Raw genomic sequence first — 26,186 nt, 5'->3', positions numbered from 1 at the left:
AGGGTCATCTTTGATAGAAGAACCAAATTCAAGGCGCAGAGATAAAAAATGTTTTGAAAATTACATTGCGCACAACAAAGCAGTGAGACACACATGAGGTGAAGACAGACGCAGCAGTGGAAGGGAAAAAAGAAAAACATGTTCTAAATGAAAAACTAAAAAAGAAATCCAATTTTCCCTATTAGGTGTGTTGACAATTAGTTGGGATTTTGTTTTAAAGTGGGTGGACTATTGGCCAAGGGAAGGTTTTATCTGGACTGGTTGCTGTGGAGGAGGGCAGCAGAGTGAGAGGGACGGCCTAAGGTTTGCCTATTGCTCTTAACAGGACTGCTGCAGAGCAACAACAAAACATACAAAACGAGCATGCAACTAGGAGAGACACACATTCCTTTGTGCCATGACAAACAGAGAAGTTCAGTGTCAGTGGTCATCTTTACTATTACTATTGTCAGGTGTGTGTTTTTTTCTATTGGGGAGCAAAACAGCAAGTACAAGTAGCAAGCAAAGAGGGTGTTCCTGCAAGAATTTTTTTCAGCCACACCAAGCAAGGTGCAGCCATAATTAACCCAAAACCACAAGGAACAAAATTGTAAAAGAAATTGATTTTAGACAATGTCAAATAAAACGAAAAACAAAACAAAAAACACCTTACCTATTTACACTTAGTGACACAGAGCAAACAAAGACGGGGAGGTCATAATAGATTTTTTTTTTTTATGCAGGCTAGATTGTCTCAGTACCTTCTCACTATGGCTATGCTCCTCGTTTAGGGTAGTGCTACTGCACGTATCAACTCCTGAGTCTTTAACTTGCGGTTCACACCACGCCAAGTCCTCTTCAAATGAGTGTCCCCCAAAGCGCACCATTTTCTTTTGCCTCTCAGATAAGGTGTGTGCCGGCTCAGACATAAATGCCTGCTCAATTGTTTTTCTTTTTCCCCTTTGACTGTCCCCTAAAGGTGTGGGATAAAAACAGAAAGAAAACAGAAAAACAACATGCAAAGGTGTAAATAAAACAAAGGAAATGTGAAATGACAATAGACTCTGGAATACAGGGGATGAAGAGAAGGAGAGAGAGACTGATAGAGGTTACGAGGCAGGGGGGAGGGGACTCCACATGTCTCACCAAAGACATTGGGGAGGCCTCGCTGCTATGCCAAGACGCATGGTCCCACCAATGGCCATCCAAATCTCCTGTAAGGCGCGGGGAGGGTGTACGTACATGAGAGAGGACAGCAAGAGGGAGCAGTGAGGACACCACAAACCACATAGACACAACCTGACACACTCGTACACACAGACTCAAGTATACAAAGACCCCAGTGCACATACACCACAAATTCTCAAAACCACATATGATCCCTGTGGAAAAAGCAAAATGACAGTTGAGGTTATAACACACACTTGAGTAGCAATCCATCAGATATGATTGTGGCTCGATTCCTGGTAATCCCTCAAGTCCTAACGAAACACGATACTGTACTGAACTCAGTCCCAGTCATCAATCAATGTGTGCATGATGATTACTTTCCTTCCGTGACAGTCCACATCATCGTTACTGAGTGAATTGGTAATTGAATCATCAATGATAAAGAACTTTTGGTTATGTTGAACAAAAAGAATATAGTATATAATTACTGTTTACGTGCTATTTTCAGCAATAATCACACTGTATTATTACTTCAGGTTAGTTTATTTTTCTTTCAACCAAGCGTTACATTCCCTACGTTCCTCAAAATAATCATAAAAATTATGTGCATATCTTGCCTTTTTTCCATACTCTGGTAAATGTTTGGATTTTACACAGGCAGAGATTAGGATTAATATTTGCAAAAGGTCGCCTCTGTTTGCCAACGAAAACCATGTCACACTTTTGTTTTTCACAAGAGCAACAGTCAGTTTTACAACAACTTGTCAATGAAATGCACCACAAATTTATTTTCAATCTTATTAGACATACGAAAATCCTGACCCCAAAACCAAAGGATAGTCTCTGTTATCACTGTTAGTTATAAATCAACATGTTTGCACAAAGTTCACTATTGTCATCAAAGCAATGAATTTCCACTAAAATCTGCGTAATAGTTCAATAGTTTAATGGCTAAATTAGTCCCCCGGGTTATGACATTCCCATGCCCAATGCCATTTCTGCTGGCCACAAGCGATTGTTTGTTTTGCTTGTTATAAACGTGACATTATAAAATATGTCTTCATTGTTTGACTATACGTCTGCCTTTTTCGTTAGATTTGATTTGGAGTTTGTAAAATCTTTGATTTCTTAAGTTTGGTTCACAATTTTTTGCCCAGCCACTAAAATGTTAACTTTTTTCTACAGGCTTCTATTGCAATGCAATATTGAGGTCATCAGTATCCACAACACTACTATGAAGGCATCGCATGCACCAATCTCACTATTATACTACTGTAGAGTATAGCGATACTGCTACAATAAACATAACCATGCAACAATCTGTAAAAGTTAGCGTGTTTCTTTTTATCATCCTACCATCCATGATCTGTAGTAGTGGCATGAGAGGGGATCTCTTATCATGTGCAACTCGGGTTTCAGATTACAGAGACACACAGCCTTTACTGACCTCAACCTAAAGTGCACAAAGGACAGCTACAAAAGATCAGCTTCTGATTACAGTTTTTTTTTTCATTCCATGGCAAATATACAGTATGGACATAATTCAGCAGTTCACCAACTAAGATCCATTCAGTGGCCATAGCTCGTTTGTGAGACAACTCTCCAATGCTTCTGCCAATATAATCATATTTGAATGTCTTATGCCAGAATAATTTTGATTAAGAGGATTAAAAATTTAACTAATTAAGACTGTGGCCAAAGGTCGCAGAACATGTCCTGAACATGTCAAAAGAATAAAGGCTTACCAGAGAGAGAGAGAGAGAGAGAGAGAGAGTCAGAGAGGGAGAGAGAGAAGGGGGGGGGGGGGTGAAAGAGGGGTGGGACAGAATTACATTTTTAAATCATAAAATAGTGACAGATCAAAACAAGTGGTTTTCATTTTAACTTGTGCAGCTGATGATACAAAATGTGTGCACTTAACTGGTCAGTTAAGATACATTGAGTCATGATACCACCACTAGATGTAGGGACGTCAAGTCATATATACAATTACAGTTCTATGTGTCCTCTATGTCTATATATCTGATGGCAACAAGAAAAACTGTTTGTGACCATTCAAACTTTTTGTCGAACATCTTTGCAACGGTTTCTGACCTTGAACGAACCCTGATGAAAAATCAACACTCACTATAGCTGCTCAGTGAGATATGGACTTAAGACTTTTTCGTCTGTATTAGGGCAGGAATGGTTTTTAAAAACTGTTAAATTCGATCAGTTAAATAGTTTTGGTTCGGTCCCTCCGCATTCCATTCGGTCATTTCACGCAACTCTTTTTTTCCTCCCCTTATGAGCGCTAATCCATTATGGCGCCGTCCAATTGTTACGGCCGCGCCTCGTGTGATCATGATAGATTGCAGATCGACCTTCCATGACTCGGAAGAACTTTGCTCCATCTAAAATTGCATGAATATTTGCTTCTTTACTTAATTTTTTGTCGTCCCCCCACACATACCTTACTTTATCGTCTGCCATTCTTTTGTGACTACTAACATACATGTGACGTAAAAGCCGGTCATACCCAGGACATGTATCTGGTCTTGTCATTGTTTATTCGCAAAACCTGTTTCCATAGTCAAAATTTACATGATCCTTTTTTCAAAACACTTCAAAATCCACTACCTCCAAGCGTTAACAAGTTTTTGCAAATTGTGGGCCTTTTTTCGAATATCTAGCGTTTCCATTCCGTTTTATTTTCACATTTCTTGAAAATTTGAATAAAAATGGGCGGATGGAAACCCCAACAAGTGTTCTGTAATTTCCGATTGTGTGCAAGATAATGACGATAACCAAGTGCGATTTGTGATTGGATGAGGGAGTCGAGGGGTGGAGGCAGAGAGAAGAAGAGTGTACTTTGGAGTGAATTGGGCTTTCTGTCATGGGGAATGCAAATGCAGTATTAGTTTAATGATTTTGGCATGATAAGTTAACAATAATCATTTGTTTTGAAAAAAAGAATTTGTTGATAGCTCACTGCACATCCTGGTTACTTTGTCCATGCTAAGGCAACACTAAGAGGACAAAAGTGAGCCAAGCAGATGCTGACAGTGGCTACTGTGGGAGCCCCGTGAATGGTGTAAAAAGCTTGAGGACCACTGGCCCAGATATACAGATAGATTGATATTTGGTTTTACTTGATTAGGGCTAAACTCACCTACCACTGGACTCTGTTGCGCTCAAGGTGCGCTTAAACCAAAGATCCATAAAAGCTAATTGTTATGAGACGTGTTTGTCTTCTCCAGTCATCATAATCATTACCACCAACCACACAGCCATCAGATGTTAGTGTGGAAACGAATTATGCATTTTGATAAAACACTGCGTGTCCCTTGACAGGCGTTAGCCTCTGTGACCCTCTAACAACAGCTGACAACAGTGATTATCCTCCCCAGCTGCTTATGTGTCAGCAGTATAAACACTGGAGAGTATTTCAGCATGGTAGACAAACTCCATTGAACAAATCCTTTGCCTTAGGCCAGACTCTTTTTCTGGGAGATGAAAAACTCACATAATTACACAGACACACACATTGCACTACATGGACAAAATGCTATTGATCAATTCATTAACCAATAAGCAGAGCTAGGCACTTCTGTTAATCGTAAATTCACGTCGATGACGATGCCCACCTTTTGGCGCGTGCTTCCGCATATTTGGCGAATGCTTTATGATGCGAAGGCTCGCAAAAATACACGGAATGAGCGGGACCGTATGTACTCACCGTGATCGACGGACGTAAACGTGCTTCAGTCGGTGCTCAGTCCATGTATTTATCCGAGGCTTCGTGACATTGTGCAAAGACTGGAATTGCCGATTAACGGAAGTGCCCAGCTCTGCCAATAAGGTGTTTGGCTAGACTCATTTGCTCCAGTGCATCAAGCAAGGAATGCTGAGATGTGGAAGACATTGAGTTGCACAAACAAAGACCTAGCCTCAACCCATCTAACATCTTTGTGCTGAACAAGAACAGATGTTCTGAACCGACCCAACATATCGGTATTTGATCTTACACGTGGTTATTTAACCAGCAGCGAACTCATCTAAGATGAGAAGTGCTGAAGGGGTACATTTGCCAGAATTTGGTGTTGGGCAGCAAGTCAGTCCCCACTCAGTGAATGTGAGTGAATGCTTGTCTGTCTCAATATGTGCCTAGCAACTAATCCAGGGTGCAGTCCGACTTTTGTCCAAAGTAGCCAGTTAGGACAGGTCCCTGAACCTGAAATACACACATACAGTAACAAGGCCATCATCTACATCTGTAAAAACAAGTGGACACAGGTTTCAGCACAGAGAGCGACACAGTATTCTATTTCTCTCCTCAAGCTTTATTAACGGTGGCACTCCAAAATTGGGCACTGATCCCCAACAAGGCACTGTGTGTGTTTTTTAAGGGAGGAGGAAACTCATCACGGTAGTGAATTGTTAGCATCAGCAGTCTACGCCCAGCCCAGCCTGTTCGCCCTGGCTCCTAGGCGCCACAAGGTGCTGATTCAGGATGAAGGCAGAGTGCAGGCGGTGGTGGAGTTCACCAGCAGCATGCGCTCCATCACTTTGACAGCTCAATAAAAAACAGTGTAAACTATTAATTGCATCATTAATTATTGATGCTGGTTTTACTATAACTCAAGAGGTGCAGAAAAGAAGCATGTGTGAAATTGTGTACACTATGTTACCAAGGTGATAGTGTCAATGAAGTGACTAATTGCGAGGGATCCTAGTAGGGAAGGGGAAAAAAAGTCGACCAAGTCGGGTTCGGTCGACCACAAAAATGGGTCGACGCAAAAATGCATGCGTCAAAGCTATTTTAATAATTTTTACAAACATATTTGCAGCACCTGGAATTTGTCGGAACCAATATTTTGTGTTTTCCGCAGGGACACTTTTTGCTGACGGACTCCGACCAGCATTCACCACTACTAAATAAGATGCCTCTTGTTTGTGGTCTCTTTAGCATCGCTACATGTCTTATGTTTGTAATAAAACAATACGCATCAAAATAAATAAATAAATAAAAGGGTTTCAAATTTATTGGAGCCAGACACACGTAAGATGGTGGCCCTACGTGCATCAGCAACAGGAAGGCGGTATCTACTATAGCATAGAGCAAGACTCACTTGACATAAGGAATATTACTACGGTTTTACGCCACCAAATGTGCAATAATCTAGCCAAATTCACTCAGTTGGCCGCAATGCACTTAACAACAGACGCAAGGGAGTTTGCAAATGCGCTGGCGGACCTTAGAAACAAACTCACTTCGAAATTCCATTGGCTAGGTTAGCATTCGCTAGTAGCATTATCAAGTAAGAAGCTACAATAGCGAGTACTCGTGATGTTTATGAATTTAAAATGGGATGGAACAAAAGAAAAACACCAGGGTGATCCTGGAGCATGAAGTAAGTTATTTGAAAAAAAACTTTCTGTGCGGTTAGCATGCTGCATCACTGGCCATTGTAGGCTTCGGCAATTCAATATGCTCGAACGAGACAAGCAAATACATCAGGCTTAGTAAACATATGATGAAGATAGAGCACTATTTAAGTGCATTCCATTTACCATTTAATATTTTGATCAAATTCGATTTTTCATATGTTGGACTATGAAGTGATTTTCAGGAAAAGTACAATAAGTGATTTGAGTTTATTCAGGGCTAATGCTAATCGCAATTGTTATTTCTTTAGCATAAGCTAATTTTGTTGGTGTTTGTGTAATATGCGCATTTGTGTGCAGAAGATGAGGAACAATGAGTATTTATATCCACTAAATTCAACTCACGTTCAACTTTAGTGGACTTTAATATAATAATAATAATAATAATAATAATAATAATAATAATAATAATACACATTTGAAAAAAAATGTGGGGGGAGGCGGGGTGATTAGTTAGATTAAGCGATGGAATAATCAATAGGGGATTCTATGTTGTTGTTTTTAATCGTTAGTGACAGCACTAGATCCTAGTTTACATTTTACAATACTATGACTATCTATACCAATATCAAAAGGTTACCCCCCATTGTTCTTCACCTTGGATTGATAACCATTCACTCATAGCGCACATACAGTATACAGTGAGGTCACCAATCACACTATATATGCAATAGGAAAGCTAAATGGCTAATAGTGAGTATAAGTGGTTCAAAATGGATGGATGGATGGTAAACATTGTGACGCTACTGTATAGAAAGGGCCATGGCTCATTAAAGTGCAGCTATGGTGAGTGATATTTTTAATCTTTTGTTTTTATTTTGGTCCTTAAAAATGTCTTCACATGAAAATGGCCAGTAGCACTAAAATGTTTGGGGTCCTGCGTTTATTTAAAAATATGTGTGTGTGGTTGTATTTGTGTGCAAAGTGCATTGTTGAATTGTCATTGCTGAGTAAATAATTTTGCGAGCGGTTTGTTCTTTGAAGCATTAATATTAAATACTGTATATCGTATATGAAACTAGTGGGGGTGACAACAAAATATGACCAACTTTATTAATAGTTACTGATACGCATCAGAGCTTTTGAGATTGTTCATTGCCTCACAGTCGGAAGTGACAAGAGTTAGTAAGTAGCAAAACATGCGACTGTACATTTTTATTTTATACTTTTTTGTCATCCTCCAACCCCGCTACATCAATAGGAAGTGGGATTGAAATGTTTTATTATTTTAAGATGTAACAACAAATATGTTTGTAGGCTACATATCAGTCGATATCGGTGTGGAGGAACAGAATGTTATCGGTATTGGTAGAAGAAAAACAGTTATCATGCGTTCCTAAAAAAAATGGTTCCATGTTGCAAAAAACGGTTTTGTGATCATGAATCATTATGAAATTTTGGCTGTCACTGCACAATGCCCACCTCGCTGCTGTAGTTAGCCATCCAGTCCCCTTTTCTGTCTGTTCGGCACTATTATGAGACTGCATGTCAGGGGAATCAATAAAGTGTAAAATACAAGGAGAGGTTGATAGCGGTAAATCAGTAACCAGCTCTCCCAGGCACGAGCCAGACCCATTACAGCTGGCACATCCTCTCACCTCCTAACTCCCTTTCTTCTCTTTCCATCAAAACCTCCTCCCTCCAGGAGAACCCTTGGGGTTTTTGGGAGATTTGAGAAGATAAAAAGCACCCTGCTTAGCCTGCTATTACATCTCATCTCCTCACCCGTGCAAGCTGAGTGCACAAACCCTGAGATGCTGACAGACCACATACTGTATGGTCAAAAGGTGCTTTGCACCCTCTTTTCTGTCTCTTTGCCGATCTGGCTTTTGGTGCAAGTTGATTGCTTTACTTTTGCTTTGGTTGCAGAACGAAAGAGTGAAGGTCAACATTTTGGGCTTAACAGTGAATGAATATCATGATCAATAACATAGTGGGGATAATTAAAGCAAAACAGGTGTAATTATGGCTTTCCTGTCACAGCTATTGCATAATTACACTCATTTTTTAATATTTGAATAATAATATTAACATGCATTAATGTGTTTGCAAATGATTCAATGTTTCAGTTCAGTATTTTTGGGGTCATTTATCAAATTTGCAGCATGCATGCATTGGTAACAGCAGTAGTTGTCGATCAATAAATAAAACTGACAATTCCAAAACAAAAATAAATCCATGTAAACAGGTAGAATAATGTTTTTCCAAGAGAATCACATGAAGTTTTAATCCAACATTTTTTCAGACTCCCTCCTATACAGGCCGACATGTGGAGCTGGCAGACACATGCAGACAGAACCAACAAAAACTATGACCCAAAAACGGCCTGACTTCCTCCACTTTTTTTTTGTGGCTACCTGGAAAGCCCCGCATCAATAATGTATCACCAAGTCTGGACTGAAGAGTGGAGCAAAACTGTTACATAACAGAACAAAGCAAGATCAACTAAATTAGGGCTGAACGATGATGGAAAATGATCTAAAAGTGATTTCCCCCCCCTCAATTTTGTGATTGCAATTTAATAAGCATTTATTTTTTCAGCTCCTTTACTAATGTATTTTTCAATAAAAACAAGCAACTAATGAATCTTTATTACAATGAACCATTGCCATATATAAGTGGCTGGGCTTGCGGCCACTTGAATCGGTTACTTATTGTACTTTACCCAAAAACCGCTTCATAGACCAACAAATTAAAAGTCTAATTTAAACAAAAATATTAAATATCTCATTCAAACCCATCAGAGTACATCTACATTGGCCATTGACACGGCAGCTGTGTCAATGGCTTGGTTGGTTGGTTATCAACCAAGGGAAATGGTTTCCTTTTCAGTTTAAAATAACATACTTAAATCTCCAGGATCTCGCGCCATGGCTACAAGGGGTGGTAAGTCTTTTTACTGGCTGGTTGACTACAACACTATAATGATATCCTGAAATGATGGCTTTTAGTTTTGATGTGCCACACCAAGATTTTAAGTGTGTCAAATTTCTGGCTTTTTTAAAATCCATATCTGTAGTGTTGTACTAGTTTGTAGCCTCGTTCTAGCTAGTGCTAAGCTAGTTCGTCTCTCTCGTCCGACCAGTGTCCAGTGCCGTCCACGTTTACAAACTCACTTTTGTTTGTTGCTAGAATGGCATAAGAGGCCGATAGAGAGGCGGCCAAACATTCCCCCTGCAGTGTTTCCTACAGATTTGAAATCTACTTGGGTGGGTGGACTCCGGCGGGGGAGGGGTGGGCGCTTGGTTCTCAGTCATGTTTCTTGCGTCTCCTCTTGCCTCAAGATCCACAAATAAGTGACGGTGAACTAACGTTACATGCGGTGTATCTGGTCGCGACACGTTTTTTGTTGTTGTTTTTTTATACATATATTTTTATTACATTTTCTTGAAAACGTCTTGGGTGGTGGTCGGTTTACTTGGGTGGCCCGCCCAAGTATTAACATGGTGTGGCAAACACTGCCCTGATAGGATAGCGTTAACAGGCTAAATATTTCCATACACACACACACACACACACACACACAACTATTTGCTGGTGTACGGGCAAATGTTGCGCATATGTATCTTCCGCGCATGTGTAATCCCCACAAGGGAGACCGGACATCCCAGCCAAACATTCCTCTCAGACCACTGTATGCTATGACGCATTCTGAGTCGAATGGAAAAATTCTGATTCGGTGTTCGTTTTCAATGGCCAGTTCGCTATTCAGTTCGAATCTATCCCACATCCCCAACCACCCACCCGTTTTCAAATTTTCTCAAAAAAACATGGTATACAATTGTTGTTATATCTCAAATTGACTGAGTTTGTAAATGATACCTGGCGGCATATTTAAACAGGGGTTCGCACACAAACACACACACACGCACACAGCTATAGACTCACTGTTTTCCATCTTTGGCATTCATGGCAAATCACTATAGTGATCGAATATCAAGTATAATAGTAACTAATTTATACATACAAGTGCAAAATTATTCTTCTAAGTGAACCAAAAAAAAAATTATTGCTTTTGGGGAGAGGAAAACAATGAGCCCTTAACATATTGTATAACACAAAAGTAAAAGTCATTACACAGAGAAAGCACACAGACTGAAGGTTATACCTGACAGCTAAAGCTACATAAACATAATAAATGAACATACGCATAAAACAACAATAACCAAATCAGCCTTCTCTGAAAAAAACAAACACATTATGTTGATAGAATTAGAATAGAGATTAGATTGAGTTGCGGGGGGGAAATCCATACTAATTCCAGAAAAAGTGATGCTGAAGGGATGTGTACGTACCTTTCTCACTGACTGACTCACTCTCTATCTCCACATCCTCACAACTGGTGTACTCCGGCGTAGTTGCCAGCTCCTCTTCCGAGCTGCTCAGCGACACCTGTCGCATCTTCCCTCCCTTTTTTGTTTTGTGGGGCTTAGGGGGTGGAGGACGTACCGACTCCGACTGATCCGAGCTCAGAGAGTCATTCCTCAACAGGCTTTCCATCTTCTCCCTCTTGGTCTTACGGACAGCTGAATTGGGGTCCAAGTGATGTTGCTGTCTCCTCATAGATTCCCCTCCGCCGCCCAAGTCACCTCTCCGAAGATCTCCAGATCGGTCACCTAGCACAGGGCTGCGGTGAGGTGTTGGGGGGCTGTGGTTTGATGTTCTGTGGCCCCCAAGGCCGGGACCCATGGGCCCTGGCGAGGAACGGTCAACAGAATAAGATCGCTGTCCCACCATAGGCGGACGGCGCTCAGTGAGATGTTGACGTGACAGCCGAATGGGAGCCGGTTCATCCTGCTCGGTGTAAGCTAGCGAAACATCACTATGACGTCGCTCATGCCTCAGGCGGCCCACCTCCGCATGCATTCTCATCTGCTCTTCGTAGGGCTGTGGCTTAACAGGATAGCGTGCCAGGTTGGGGTCGCTGCGATAGCGTGTCTGGAACTCCTCCTGTCGTTGTCTCTGGAGGTCATATTCATTGTGTGGCCCATCCAGCTCCTGGTCCAGAGGGTATTCCTGGGAGTGCCAGCGTCCAGGCCCCTGCCGGTCTCTGTAGCCGATCCATGCTGCATTTACATCTGGATACAAGCGTGGGCCCCGCGGAGCCCGCCGAGGGTCCCCATCCCCATAGTCAGACGGTGATCTGGGCATGCTTCCGTCTGTCGGGGCATACTGTGAATGTTCACCCCCGTCCCTTTGGTCGTATTTTTGGTTTGGATCCCTGGATGCAGATGGACTTCGTTTCCTGTGGATCAGAAGAGTACAATTTGTATCAACATAATTGCTGTTTCCTTTCAAATGTTTATTGGTGATATACAGTATTCAGGGAGTCCTTGAGTTACGGACGAATTCTGTTCCTACGCTGACAATGTAACAAATATTTCGTGTTTCCACACGGACATTAATTGCTGACGGACGGCAAAGCGAAGCTAATGGAAACTTAAACACGGAAATGTGAGGCTCCTGATGGTGAACCGGCCTGCTCGATGGACACCCGTTGCTGGAGGTAACAACACAACTTTAAATAACTTTAAAATGTCATGATTACAGTGAGAAATGAACGAAAAAGAAGGTGCTACGGACGAGGCACGAGCGCCGTAAAGTCGAAACGTCGTAGGTCGCGTACGTCTTAACTCGAGGACTCCCTGTACATATTTGACTCTGACATACAACTTTTATTTAGTTCAATGCTCATCACAAATTGCATTTTAATGAGGGAAAAAAGTATGTGATGCATCTAAATTTCTAAGTGGTGACTGAAATACAATACATTTGCTCGGTAAATCACAGCTGCAAGGATTGCTGCAAGGTCACATGTTATAATGATCTACTGAAGGCATGATTCTGGTTAGTCTCAATCTATTTTGCAATAAACCATTAATGTTAGTTAACCTTAGCTGTGATATGACAGATTAGCCTCAAGTTTTTTTTGGGGGGCTTTTGTGTTAGCTTTCTATACACTTTTGAATGTTGAAAACGTGATAGCTGAGGCAGGGACAGAATGATGAATGTGCATTTAGTATGGTTCATGAACTTCTGTACAGCTAAAATATGGGCTGTTTGAGAGCAAAAGAAGTTGAGCAATAGTGCATTGCAAATATGAATCACAGTCACACTACTAGGACGCCCAAAAGAGCTGAGGGCTTTTGTACCAACACAATAGTTTGTTACGGTTACAGGGTTATGTGACACCGACTGTATAGACTAAAGAATGGTTAAACAATGGTTTGGAATTATAGATTCATTTGCTATGAATCTATTGTGATTTTATTTATTTCCCCCAGACCTGCAAATTTTACTAACATTTGTTTCCTGTAAACCAATTTGTTGACTTAGTCCAAACAACAAATGTTAATAGAGTCTGTACACAACTGCATTGCAATAGCCATCTAATATCCGTTACCCATAGGTGTACTATATGTGTGAAAAGGACCTTTTACAGAGCTTGGCTTTTCCATCTGTTTGCCTGACACATTTGCACACCAAAGGCTACACCGACCTAACTGCGTAAGGTCCACCAACAACCAACAGCTGCTCTCAACAAAATAGCAGTGCTAAGGTAGCAAGTTGTAGGAGTTACAACTGTTTGCTGCTCAAATGAGATGGAATATGAATATAATATGTAATGCAATATAATAATGCAAGCAATATGACATCCCGGTCATTCGTCTGTCTTTCACTGCCGTTGTTTAAGTCGCCGGAGTGAGAGGTGAGTTACATTACCAGTTGAACAAGCCAAATACAACTGCAGTCAGTTGGCCAGGTGCATTCAAACAAGGTGCTGAGCTATCTCGGTGGCCCAGAAGTTTTACTGGTAGCATTCTGCACTCCCAAATTAGAGACGTGGTTGCGGCTTGGGTTCAATCCCCGATGCCCCCGGCATTCATTGCAACAGAGAGCACAACATTATATTGCAATATAGATTTTTTCCCCCACTCCTAGTGTATATAGTCATGTCTGGAAGCTAGCATTAGCACTTTGTGTGTTACATGATGTTCTGTTTGGCACACTAACATATTTGTAAGGTTTACAGAGGTTTTAGTCAGCGCACTAGTTTATTAATAACCAAAACAGTTTGCCACCGAACACGTTGACATCGAATGTGCTCCCTCACGGAGGTCTTTTTCTCTCCTTTGACTCGCGAATCGCGACTATGCACAGTGTGGACATAGCAAGACTCAATGAAACGTGACAGCTTTGCCACAACCCCTCAACGGCAACACATTAAAATAAAGCACAAAATTGTTTGTTATAATATGCAATACAGTGCTTTAAAAGTCCCTCCTAATCATTAAAGATTTATTTCTTGTCTTTTATTTTTTCATTTCAGGTGCATACCTCATTTTGTTTGTGTAGATCAATTCACTGCTTTTAAAATACACATATTAGTGAAGCAAAACAAAGCATATTGGATAAATGTTAAATAAAACAAAATAAAAAAATAATACAAGTATTCATTTTAGTTAGCACAGTGTATTTACTCATCTGATTTCACTACCTTCTAGACCTACATAAAAAAAAAAGCTTAGTCCCCAAGAAGAGTGAAATATTATAGTTTCATAGTATTAATGCTACTCTGCATAGTTTTTGGTTCAATTCTAAATTAGATTAAAGATTTACAGCAAAAAAAAAATCTAAAGCACAGTATCACCATCAATTTATAAACATGGCAGAAAATATGGTACAAGCTGCAAAATCTAATCAAAGTTCAATGTATTATAATATTAATTGTCTTCTTTATTAATTTGTACATACTTGTAAAGAATTCAAAATGTAAACTAATGATGGTTTTAAAGAGCAGCTGCTTGTTGGTGTTGTTGCTGCTATTTACATATCGTCGCTGTCCTGTGAAAAACCCATCAATTTGCGTCACTTTTGACATTTTTCCATTTATGAGATGAAACTAAATGCAGACATCCCAAAAAATTGACACAAATGTTTTTCACAGGACAGCAATGATATGTTCTGATTACAGTAATTTCTGGGCTATAAGGCGCACCTGACAATAAGCCGCGCTAGCTAAATTTGAGGAATACTCGAGTTTGTTACACATATAAGCCGAACCGACTGTAAGCCGCAGGTGTTTTAATGTTACCGCACCGGGTTACCGCACCGGGTTACCGCTACTTTCTTTTCCATAATGAGGGCGGAAATTGTCTCGCTCTCGTTTTGTCTCTTTTACTGTATTTGGGCTCACTTGGTTTGTTTTGCTCCCCCTCCATCACATCCCCTTATAAGGCAAGATGCAGATGTGATGTCACCATACGCTGAGGCACAGGTCAGAGGAGGAGGTGTGTTGTGTTTCGCAGATCAGCCAGTAGAGACTTATCTGAACAGGCAGACAACAGAAAGGCATTTCCAGCCTGCAATTCATAGAGTAGATATAAAATCCAATTCCACTGTCAGTTAATTACATAAATCCTCTGCTGTGACACTGCATTGACCGTGTGACTTCATTAATCAGTACACAAGGACAATGCTAACAATAATAAGGACAGGAACAGGGAAAGTGGCGCTCCTACATGACAGGCGCCAAAGTTTACCAGGCATAGACATTCCTTTTGTTCCAAAACCAACAATTTATAAAATGTTAAAGTGGAAACAAGACTTATGGTTTGCTATCCTCTCCAAGAGCAGACCAGAGAACCCCAGCAGCAGCAAATGCATGAATGCAGTTTGACTTTTTCAATTGCCTATTTGACGCCAGCTCTCTGCCTATCCTGCTACTGGGGACACATGTTAAGTAAAACAGGCAAACGCATTCAATAAAAAAATGCAGCACCAGCCAAGTGGGTATTGTGTCACCTCTACTTTGTGTGTAACGGAGAGAAGTCAAATGAAAACAAATTAGTGACATCCTGTCGGATAGCGCTTTCCTTGAGAGGGAATCAGCTTTTCTAATGACAACAATACATCTTGGGAGGGTCAACGAGAAAAGCAAAAAGAAAGCAGCCAGCATTAAAGTCAAGAGATGTAATAATGACTAATAGCCCATTCACGTTTATACATCTTCCAAGAATCTCAGCGTTACCATACATGATAAAATCATAGTAAGCCTCACAACTGCTGCTGTAGCATCAGCACGGCCTGCTTTTTTTCCGCCCGTCTGCTGCACAGGCAAGTTTCCTGCTCCTTACTGTATATGGCTGGATAGCAAAATTTATAACCCGGCTACAAAAGCTCAAAGAGGTCTTAACGAGAGCTCAATTTCAGGATTAAAATCAGCATCATTTGACTGCTACTAATAGTGAGAGGTCAAGCAGCAATGCTGCTCAACTTGCCAGAAGAAACGGCATCAACAATTACAAGCAGAGCAAGACGCGCAAGCTTATCTAATGAGGGTGAGCATGAGGGACCGATACCGTTTCTTGGTTTTATACAGACAATAACGACTTGGTACAGAGTCAATAGAAAGGAGAAAGAGGAGGGGTAGACAGAGAGATTGGAAGTCCAGGTGGGTAAAAAAAAATCTCTACTTCATCATTTCTATGCATTATATTTATGCAAATACTGTACATGTCTCCCAGGCCTGGCACTTTGATGATGTAGCTGCTTTTCAGTGACTTGCTTAGAACTAGATCTGGTTTATTCTATGGGGAGGTGTGCGGAGATTGACTGTGTGTAGTCGATGCATTACACTCCAAAATTGATTTCACATCTGTTACTGTGATTGTCCAATCACATTTCCTCATTCTGTATACCCCATTTGCCTCATCCCTCCCAAAAGGTCGGTTCTGAGCTGCAAGGGACCATGTGTGAGGGTGGCGGTGACAGCAAACTGATGTGTGGAATCACATGATGGCAGGAGGGGACAGGATGTTGAGACAGCATTTACAAGGGTGGAGGTTAAGCATGGATGGCACGCCTGTTAGACGTGTATTCTAGGGGGGGGGGGGGGGGATGCACAATATGAATTATTAGTATGAACTACGAAAGCAAAATGCAATCATGATTAACATTTGTAATATTTTGATTAGTTATGCTGCAGTGATTTGACAGTGAAACAGGCTTCTTCACAGATGGAAAAAAAAATCTCTTAGAGCTGTCACAAGGATACTCTTCCTCCTTCACCTCAAGTACAAACTGTCCTGTGAAGATTTGTTCTTTATTTCTAGTCCTGCACATCAGGTCCACTTAGTGGCCACACTTGACGCTGACAAAGTTTTGGGACATCGGCTTCTGCTCCTTCTCAGCTCAGTCATGCCACTGATTTTTAATAATGGTGCAAGGCTGCAAGACTGAAAGTTGGACAATAAACTTGGAGGACACTATGTACTTGGAAGACTTGAAGATTCTGGTGCTGCAAACTCAGTGGGGAAGTTTTTGACAACGACTATCTACCAACTTCAACCTTACCTTCCATGCTTAGCTTTTAGTTCCATAGAGTTTTTATACAGACGTTCAGGGTCTTAGTCAAGATACACATAGGTTATGTAAACACATTTAGCCTTTAATGGACGGATGAAAGTAAAATTAACCTTTTATCAAAATTATACCCTGAAGAAGAAAGAAGACATTAATGTACAAGTAACAGACACCAAATGGGTAGATCAAGAGGATGGGGGGGGGGGGGGGGGGGGGCTGCTGCAGTTGAAGTCTAAATAAATACGGCCCCAAATCAACGGTTCATCAGCAGCAACCTCCCAAGGCCATCACTGAAGTATCACAATTTACTGTTTGTAGATGACTTCATGAAATCGAGTACAAAGGCTACACTATTAGAGGAAAACCAATCATTAGCATGAAGACTAGGAAGGCCAGGCTTGAATTTGCCTAAAAGTACAGTGACACACCTCAAAATGCCTGTGATAATGAGACAAAGATGACCAAAGCCATGGAAAAGCCCAAGTTAAGGGAAAAAAAAATGATATGTTCATGATCTCAACATACAAGTTCATCTGTGAATTAACCGTTCACATTCACACCTAAGGACCATTAATTAGCAGGGGTGGCCAAATATTTTCTTCCAGGTTATCTAGGTTTAATTTTTATTTAAATTGTATGTGCAATAAGTTTCAATTGAATAATAATTTTAGTAAAGTTCCCCACCCCCTACATTTAAGTCCAGTTCCAGTTCAAACTGTGCATGTTTACAGTGGCTTTTAATGTTTAGGAAAAATTGAAGAAGAAAAAAACGTTCTAATTTTTGGTGACCAATTAGACCTTCTAAACTAATATATTTTAACGTTGGTCGTTATGGTGGTTCTAGAACCACTAATTGGTTAATATACTAAAACCAACCAATTAGTGTAGGTAAATATCCATCCATCAATTTTCTGTACATCTTATCCTTAGTATGTATGCAAAGCAATTACATATTATTTTACCCCCCAAACCCAGATAATTTCTGGGCGGCCAATGACCGTGCATCCCACTAGAATAGATCAGCTATTTCATTAATTTTATTGATGATACCATTGACATTATTGGATTAAAAAAGAAAATCAACGTAAAGCACAGATAAGAAAAACGAAAACTGACAAAAGTAAATATGATTATTTTACTCTTCACATGCAGGGGAGGGGACCTGGAGGCTCTGCCTCCCCTGACCGCACATCCTTGGTAACACATCCTCCATCCATACACACACCAACCAGCGCCTTGTGTGTTCTAATCTTGTTGTTTATACTGTGTATGGTTACATACAGCCTCTGCACAGCACTGCGCTGCACTGTCTGTTAGGTCTCCTTTTTAAGAAGAGACACGGCTAGCATTCTATGTAGGCCAAGCCCCAATAGACTATGCCATCAAGATTAGATACAAGTCAGAACAACTACACTGCTGCTTGCTATTCCTCTCTGAAGAAAAAGGTTAAAAGAGCAAACAATATATAGAAACTTTTTATCACACTGAAAAGGCCACAATACATATACAACTCGCTTACAACTAGAACTTTAATACAACAGCTTTATGGACCAGAGAGAAACACAAATTCAGTGTTTGCTTGATTTTAAATGTAATACAGATTCCTGTCCAATGTGGACTGGCTTTCATCTGAAGGGTCTGCAAGTAAACAAAAACCACTTCAGAAAAGATTTGTATTTAACATAGTACTGTGTAAGTGAATATAGTGTATGAAGATGTACATGTAAGTGGAAATTATGTGTGATTTGACCCACTGCAGACAGGCATCCTCAATCTCATCAGTACGTCTAGGAAAATTGCTTTTTTTTTTAGATTGTGAATTAAAAATAAATGAAGCCATGACAGTTCCAGTGTCTGGACATAATTTGTGTCATAAAACCATACCTTGTTTAGCCTGGAAAACAAAGCGGCCAAGACACTCACTGCCTTTGGTCCCCCTCCTTTTCAAACAACTGCCACAAAAGTACACACACAGCCAATGACAGCCAACATAAGAGAACTAATGAGGCATTTTAATCAACATCTGAGATGGCTAACAGTAATGTCAAATTCAAGACGTGTGTTTGGATAGAAGTTTGTCAAAACGCTGAATAAAGGAAAGTTGAATATCTGTTTGGAAAATAAAGAGGCAACAACGTAACATTTTCTCTTTTGACTGCTTTGGGTTTGATGAAAATAGATGTATTTGAGAATGTGGCAATTCCACATGCTGCCTCCAATTCACCTCGATTCTATAATAATTTATACCATCGTATGGCGTATACTTTGTGACAATGTAAAGCATTAAAGAACATGACATTATCTGTGCACCTGTCTCAGTTGAAGCAAATGACATTTCCTTCAATATTCCCATGGCAGGATGCAAATCAACTTTACCTTTAATCAGAATTGTGACAGGGCAAGATAAAAAGTTTACGGGAGCGAGATTTTAGTAGGAGATGTGGAAAAAAAACTCAAGCGCACTTAAAAGTCTTAAATTTTCTCAAAAATCGATGGTGCGCCTAAAGATGAGGTGCACATTTTGTGTACACCGAGTTCCAAAATCTGTAAATGTTGTGCAATTTCGGTAAGCGCTCTGATTTACTGTCTAGGTGGGAGTATTTCTGCCGATAGACAGCAGAGCAATGTTGACATATTGCCTATGTACAGGAAATCCCGCCCTGGTTGAGGACTGGCAGGCATGATAACTTGAAAGACTCAACTGAAAGATGGAAAGGAATGGAGTGTTTTTTATATAGCGCTTTAACTACACCATATGGTGCCCAAAGCGCTTTAAAATTTAAGAAATGATGATTCTATTGGGTTCTCATGCCTGCCAGTCCTCAACCAGAGCCGTGTTTTCTGTAAGCTACAGTAGGACATCATGGTGCTCATTGCTTTCGCTTTATGCAACTGCTAGACAAGAGTGAGTTACGCCACAATTTGTGAATGGATTGTGCATGCATGCTTGGGCTAAACGTGTCTGCTTGCACTAATTGCTTGCACAATACTACAATGACGACAGGGAACCTGCCGTGTTTGATTTGTGGATGAGGATTGATCAAAAGTAACACGAGCACATTGTTAAATACTTCAAGTACAACCAAACTCAGTTTACATTGTTAAATACTTCAATAAAGTACAACCGCTTCACTGCCTTTTTAAAAACATACGCTAGCAAGTGAAAGCATGGCACCATATGTTATGAGCTAGCGTATGCTTAACCGTGCCTGCGCCTTATATTTGTGTTAAATACAGAAATAGCACTCGTAACTGAGACTGCACCTTTTAACGGTGCGCCTTATGGTCGTGAAAATACGGTGGCTGACCTCCAAAATGGGAGCCGTACAGGACTGGGAGTCATTCTGAACGGGACAGAATTTTTACTATGGCCCCGAGACTGAGACGGGATGGGATTTCTTTCTGTGGAAGTGGGATATGACGAGAATTCAAATCCACTCCTGTGTCATCCCCTAATGTGAAGTGACTCACAACATTTCAGTAACATAAACAAGTGCATTTGTAATGTCTGACCAGAAAGAAAACATAATTCAGTCCTAAATCTGAAATTACTTCTTCTTTTTTTTAACAACACAAATTTCAAATATACTGCAGTGTAATTGTAAAAATAGCATGTAGTTATATGATATGATAGTTGATATGAAACAACACATCCCCACCAAAATCTTTGCAATATATATTACTACACTGAAGTGTACAACATGGAAATCTAAAAAAATAAATCTGTGAAAGTAAATGTCTAAATAATTATGATCCGCCAACAACAAAGTATGATCAAATAACCGTTGTTATAACGACTACCCCAAATGTTGACTTTGTTGCCATTCCACTACTATGCCATACAGGATCAAATCAGTCGCTTAAACAGTCCATTAGTTACTCTCAATTTTACCGGTTGCAGCCACTTTAAGTGAGTAGCAGACCAGACTACAGTATTTTCCACCAGGCAGTGTATACCAGCAGACTGCAGAGACAGCAGAAACCATATCCAACAGTCAAATAGATTTGCATTAGCCTCTAGTGCACAGTTAATTAGTGCCACTGAAAGTCATCATTTTTACACAGGACTTTTCTGTCAAACGCATAGTGCTTGTCAGGTATTCTCCTATTGGCGTAACTGAGTTACTCGAGATTGTAACAAATTTTGCATTGATTTTTATTTTTATTTCCTTGTTCTCTGATACTAAAAAAATAGAATGCACCTTCTGTCCTTTTACGCTCTCACACAGGCACACACTAACACAGGCACGCACCAACTCTTTTGGTTTCGCTAAGTATGCAGTTTTCATATCAATGAGCAAGCTGCATTTGAAATCAGAGGCAGTGACGCTGTCTGGCTCTCTGGCGATACAAGTGAGGAGGTAATGAAAAAGCTAAGGGGTGAGTCAGAGGAGGCTTTAATAATTCCTGCCGACCAAAATAACATCTCCGGGGCTGAACAGAGCGGGTAGGCTGAGCTGGACTCCTCACACCGTCCAGAAGCAAGGACTACGCAAGGTGGCTGTGTGAATGCAGGAGTAGACGAGCTGCAGGAAGTCAGACCCTGTCAGCGGGAAGTAGGGATATGGAGGTGAGATCAAGGTGAGCGGTGCTCTTTTGTTTGTACAATCATTGCTGACAAATGATGAAGGGCTTCAGGTTAAATGTGGGGTTGAAGGCTGGGGTGCAGCTGTCACCTCACCATGTCTGTTTCCAAAGGGAAAATGAACCCATCATCGGGGATTACCACTGCCAGTTGAATACTTTTACATTAAACCTTCTCACTCGCTCAAGACATTCTTGACATTCTCACCTAATCCTGTTAATGTTCTGAACATTAGTCTTTCAGGCCAAGAAAGCTGCCATCAAAAAGTGGAACAACAGTAAACTATGAATGTACAGCACAGCCTATGGCTGGATAATTAAGAGTTTGGCATATTTCACAAACATACCGTTATAATGCCTTTTGAGTTTGACAATTACTGTAAATCCTTAATTAGACATCTACTGTAAAACAAATGGAGGTCAATGGATGTTGACTGAGTGACCGCATAATACCTGATATAGCATAACATTCTCCAGAAATATTATTTTTGCAAAAACTGGTCATACTTAAACTAGAAGGTTTCAAAAGAAGATACTGTGCATTGAGTGACAGTAAGAATACCGTAAAGGCAAACACTAAATGCACCAAATCACATTAAAGCTGCTCTATTTAACAATTTACAAAATGTCTTTGCAATAGCCTTTTTATTTGACCATTTATGACTGAAACCTCTTCTAGTTAGTAGATTAACACCTTAGCTGTTCACAATTGTCATGTGTGCAATTGTGTCCATGAAGAAGGGAGTGCGCATTTTCATTTTTCGGCCACAGGTGGCAGTAGTGATTCGAAATTCAATTTTCTGCATTCAGCAGCTTCAATGATTAACTTATCAGATGTATATTTTTCTGTATGACTGATGACAATGCTAAAAAAAATATTTAAAACATATTATTTTCGTTTATGAAGCACGTGCACAAAAGCATGATAAGGTGCTATACAAATAACGTTGATTTGATTTGATGGATATATGCACAGACTTTTAGAATATTTTGAGAACTGGTGCACGAGGAGCGCTTGATTAAAAAAAAAAAACAATGTTATACCTTGCCAAAATCAGTAAACAACAAGCATGAAACAGGTATATACAACATTTGAACTGCATACCTACGGTGACGCTAAGCTAAATTAAATCAAGGTTCCACTATAATTAGACATCTGGCAACATCCCTACCAGCATATGTGATAGTAACAGTTGCTTTTAACATAAAGGGGTGTGGACACTGGGCACTGAGCCTTAAATGTTAGACTTCATACTCAGCTTTACATCCAGTGTTCTGCCTCTCTTACACCTCCTTTTGTATACTACATCAGAAGATGACTATATCACAAAGATGCTTCACCTCTATCGTTATTTTACAAAAAGCACAGTGAGCCAGAACAAATAGATGCAATGTTATAGTTTTATGTTGTACTGTATTCGCAATGATTCATGTTGACTTTTAGCAACCTCTAGTGGTGAAATGTGTATTACGTGTCAGTTTTCAATGACACTCCTGAAGAGCAACATGTACTTGGTGGAGGCTAAGCGTTGGCCCACGCAAGGCTGTGACTATTTGTGTTCAAGTGCATAATTTTCTGTAAGCTGTGAAGAGCTAATAAGTCAAGTCGAATGTTTTTGGGAATTAAAATGTTGCTAAAAATGTGTAAGAACGAGTCATTGAAGATGTTAGCATCCATTAGCCTCTTATGCTAGCGGACTTGAGTTTGCTAACTAAGTTAACTACGTTAGCGTACCTTATTTGTGTTATATTATTTCTTTACATTTGTGATTAGTGTATGCTAATTTCGTTAGAAAACAATGTTAGTCAGACATTTTCAGCGCCGTACTAATATTCTGTATTGTATTTTCATTTGTTTCTGTTTTACATAAAAGAGATAAAAGCAACAACTGTGTCTAGCTGAATGGAACAGTCACACATCTAGTGAGGACAGAACAAAAGCTGTGAAAAAGCCGGGTGAGGTGGGCATTTGAAAAGGGGATGATGACTGACATAAATCTTAATGTCAAGAACCTTCTTGTCATAGGTCCCGATAACTTCACAAGCACTGGACTGCGGTCTAAATAGAAATACTGAACTTAACAATTATAATAATGTGTATCAGAAATGTAATACATAGCCTATAGCGCACATACACATTAGCTCACTCAGGTCCTGTTATAAGATTTTCTTCTTTTTTCATCATTGACAAACACACACAATGTAAGATAATCGACAGTTTCTCCTTACCTCTTCATATAATGAAAAGTGGTTTGCTAGGACCTGTGTTTTCAGCAAAGGGACTTTTTCAGCTGTGCTCAGTGGCATTGACAATTCAACGTTTCAATCGATGAGCAAACATCCAGACCTTTGGAAAGCACAACTCAGACCAAAGGGCTGTGTAGGTTAATTGTAATTGTATAGGGCAGCATCTGTGACATAAACCTTCAAGAAAGGACACTGACAAATAATTCCGCTTAAATGGTGGTTATCTCCAAGCATCAACAAAAAATTCTCATCTGTGTAGCAGGGAGATCAGTACAAAGGGCCTTGTGGCCCTATTTGTGCTTAAGTTATTTTTTTATGCACCTGGCTTGCGCACTTTCAAGTCGTGCCGATTCTCAGACTTCAGACACACCCACCATACGTAAATACGTAAGAGGCGCGAGTCATTAGAGTCTGAGGGTGGCGTTTTCCTGAGGCATGTGAATCCCATAGAGATCCATTTGGAAAGCATGACATGCTACATTACTACAGCCTCTGGAGCACGCAAGAGGAAAGGCACTCGTTGAAAGAATGCGGTCTCGTCAAGATTTGAATTTGGGTAAGCGACGCACTTAAGTCAATGAGAGGATCTGTACAGCCAAATAAGTGCACAGCGTGTGAGTGTGGGCTTTTTCTGATTCAAGCACACAGGAGAATATTCCCCGCAATGATCTCATCACTGATGATCCTTTGGTTTCATTTACACAAATGTGAGAAATTATAACAGTTAGGATATTGTCATATGTCAATAAAATGAGTAAAACACCAGCAGTGGAAAAGGGAAATTGTCCAACTGAGCTTCTTCCCTTTTCTGAGCCACCTCGGGAGATCAACTACGATCCTAAAACTTAATGAACTAGTAAATAGTGGGGATTAAACGAATATTACATGGTGCTTCATTAATGCTACCAGCAGACAGACAAAATAATGAAGGCGGAAGAAGTGGATGCAGGAGGAGGTTACTGCAGTTTCATATTCTCTGTTTACTCAGCATCTGCCTGCCAGAGTCGGAGGCTTTTGATCAATCCTTGGCTGAGTCCTCTCGGCCGCCGCATGGCAGAAGAGGCCCGGCGAGACCGCCAAGTATCGCGAGGGCCGACTCATTTGCAACCCAAATGAACTGAGCTAATTGTACACGTTCCGGCAGACAGGGGAACCGCACACGGTGCAGTGTTTGCAAAATAAGGAGATAATTAATCTCATTGAGCTTGTGAAATACCATCAGCGCTCCAGAAGAGGATTTGAGAACAAGCTAGGGATGAGATGGATGACGACGGCAATGGGCTGGATAGACGCAGATGTTAGATTAAGCTATTTCATGATTGTGTTATCACACGGCTTCTTCAAGTGTATTTTTGGTAATTTAATAAATTAGAGCATGAAATGGGTTTGGATTTGCTGCACGGTGACAGGATTACGTGAAAAGCAGCCTCTTAGCCATTCATGAAACAATGCAGGGACTGGGAGATAATCATGATAATGTAATAATAAAGGTATAGTATAATGTACTATACACTTACAGTACATAATTATATCAGGACCATTTTGCATTCCATAGGAGAAGCATAAATAGTAGCTGGATTTCTCAATTACAAAACATACCATACAGTTTGCATCAGGGGTCGGCAACATCCAGCCCACGAGCCAAAATTGCCTCGCTGCCAATTATAACTTGCCCGCCAGATGACATTGACAACTAATTAAGGATGTCACAATAGTCAATTAATTAAAAGTTTCTTTCTATCATCGTGGTCTTGTTTTGCTGCAAAATAATGAGCCATTCCGCTTAAAAGGTAATTTTATGCGACAATGTCGCGTTGAAATACTCCACCTCCGGGTTCGTGTTATGCGACCATTGGCTCGTTTGATTGGCTGACTGGTGCATGTGACTTTACTCCAGCGAGCTATGTAAACATAAAAAAAGGCAGCCATTTACGCTAGGAGCTACATTAACTCATTTGCTCCCCAAAAACGTATAAATATGTTATTTTTAAAATGCTTTAAATGTCCCAAAGATGTATTAAGATGTTTTTTTAATGTTTTTTTTATGCTAGACCATACAGAAGGCTTTGATGAAGCCTCTGAACTGCAGAGAACGGGTGAAGCAATGGTAGTAATTCGAAAAAACGGCCAGCAGGTGGTAGCAGAGTATAAGACATCAACCAGGGCCATGTTGAAAAAAACACATTTACCCAGAGTTTTAAACATATTTGTGAATAATGGTGAAACTCAGCTATATTCTAATTCTAATCGCTGCAAAATGGAAACAGATAGAAATATACTTTTATTTTCCTGATGAAAGAAGAGACTCTAATCTTTCTTTTGGTAGGTTGCATGTTTTTTTTTAAAGCAATGGAACACAATATTCTGTGGGACTTGCAAAATCGGTCAAAATCCAGTAAAACAGCTGGGAAGGG

At 40.2% G+C, this 26,186-nt stretch overlaps 1 protein-coding gene across 24 annotated transcripts in view; it reads right to left on the bottom strand.

The window, feature by feature from the left end:
• The window catches only part of rims2a (regulating synaptic membrane exocytosis 2a), a 145,796-nt gene that overhangs the window by 63,167 nt on the left and 56,443 nt on the right, over positions 1 to 26,186 (bottom strand). For 19 of the 24 annotated variants that reach the window (XM_086079528.1, XM_086079539.1, XM_086079540.1 and 16 more), the window contains 2 exons: positions 10,872 to 11,821; positions 741 to 952 (listed from right to left, as the gene is read on the bottom strand). In XM_086079528.1, coding sequence (XP_085935654.1) covers positions 741 to 952; positions 10,872 to 11,821 — 1,162 coding nt within the window. Of the gene's footprint in view, positions 1 to 740; positions 953 to 1,125; positions 1,194 to 10,871; positions 11,822 to 26,186 lie in introns of all 24 variants that reach the window. The other 5 variants (XM_086079536.1, XM_086079542.1, XM_086079553.1 and 2 more) reach the window with 1 other exon arrangement.

The sequence above is a fragment of the Leptonotus elevatus genome, chromosome 6, assembly GCF_054856555.1.
Source record: "Leptonotus elevatus isolate MCC_2025b chromosome 6, RoL_Lele_1.0, whole genome shotgun sequence".
Lineage (NCBI taxonomy): Eukaryota > Metazoa > Chordata > Actinopteri > Syngnathiformes > Syngnathidae > Leptonotus > Leptonotus elevatus.
This window is presented reverse-complemented; position numbering and strand designations above follow the sequence as displayed.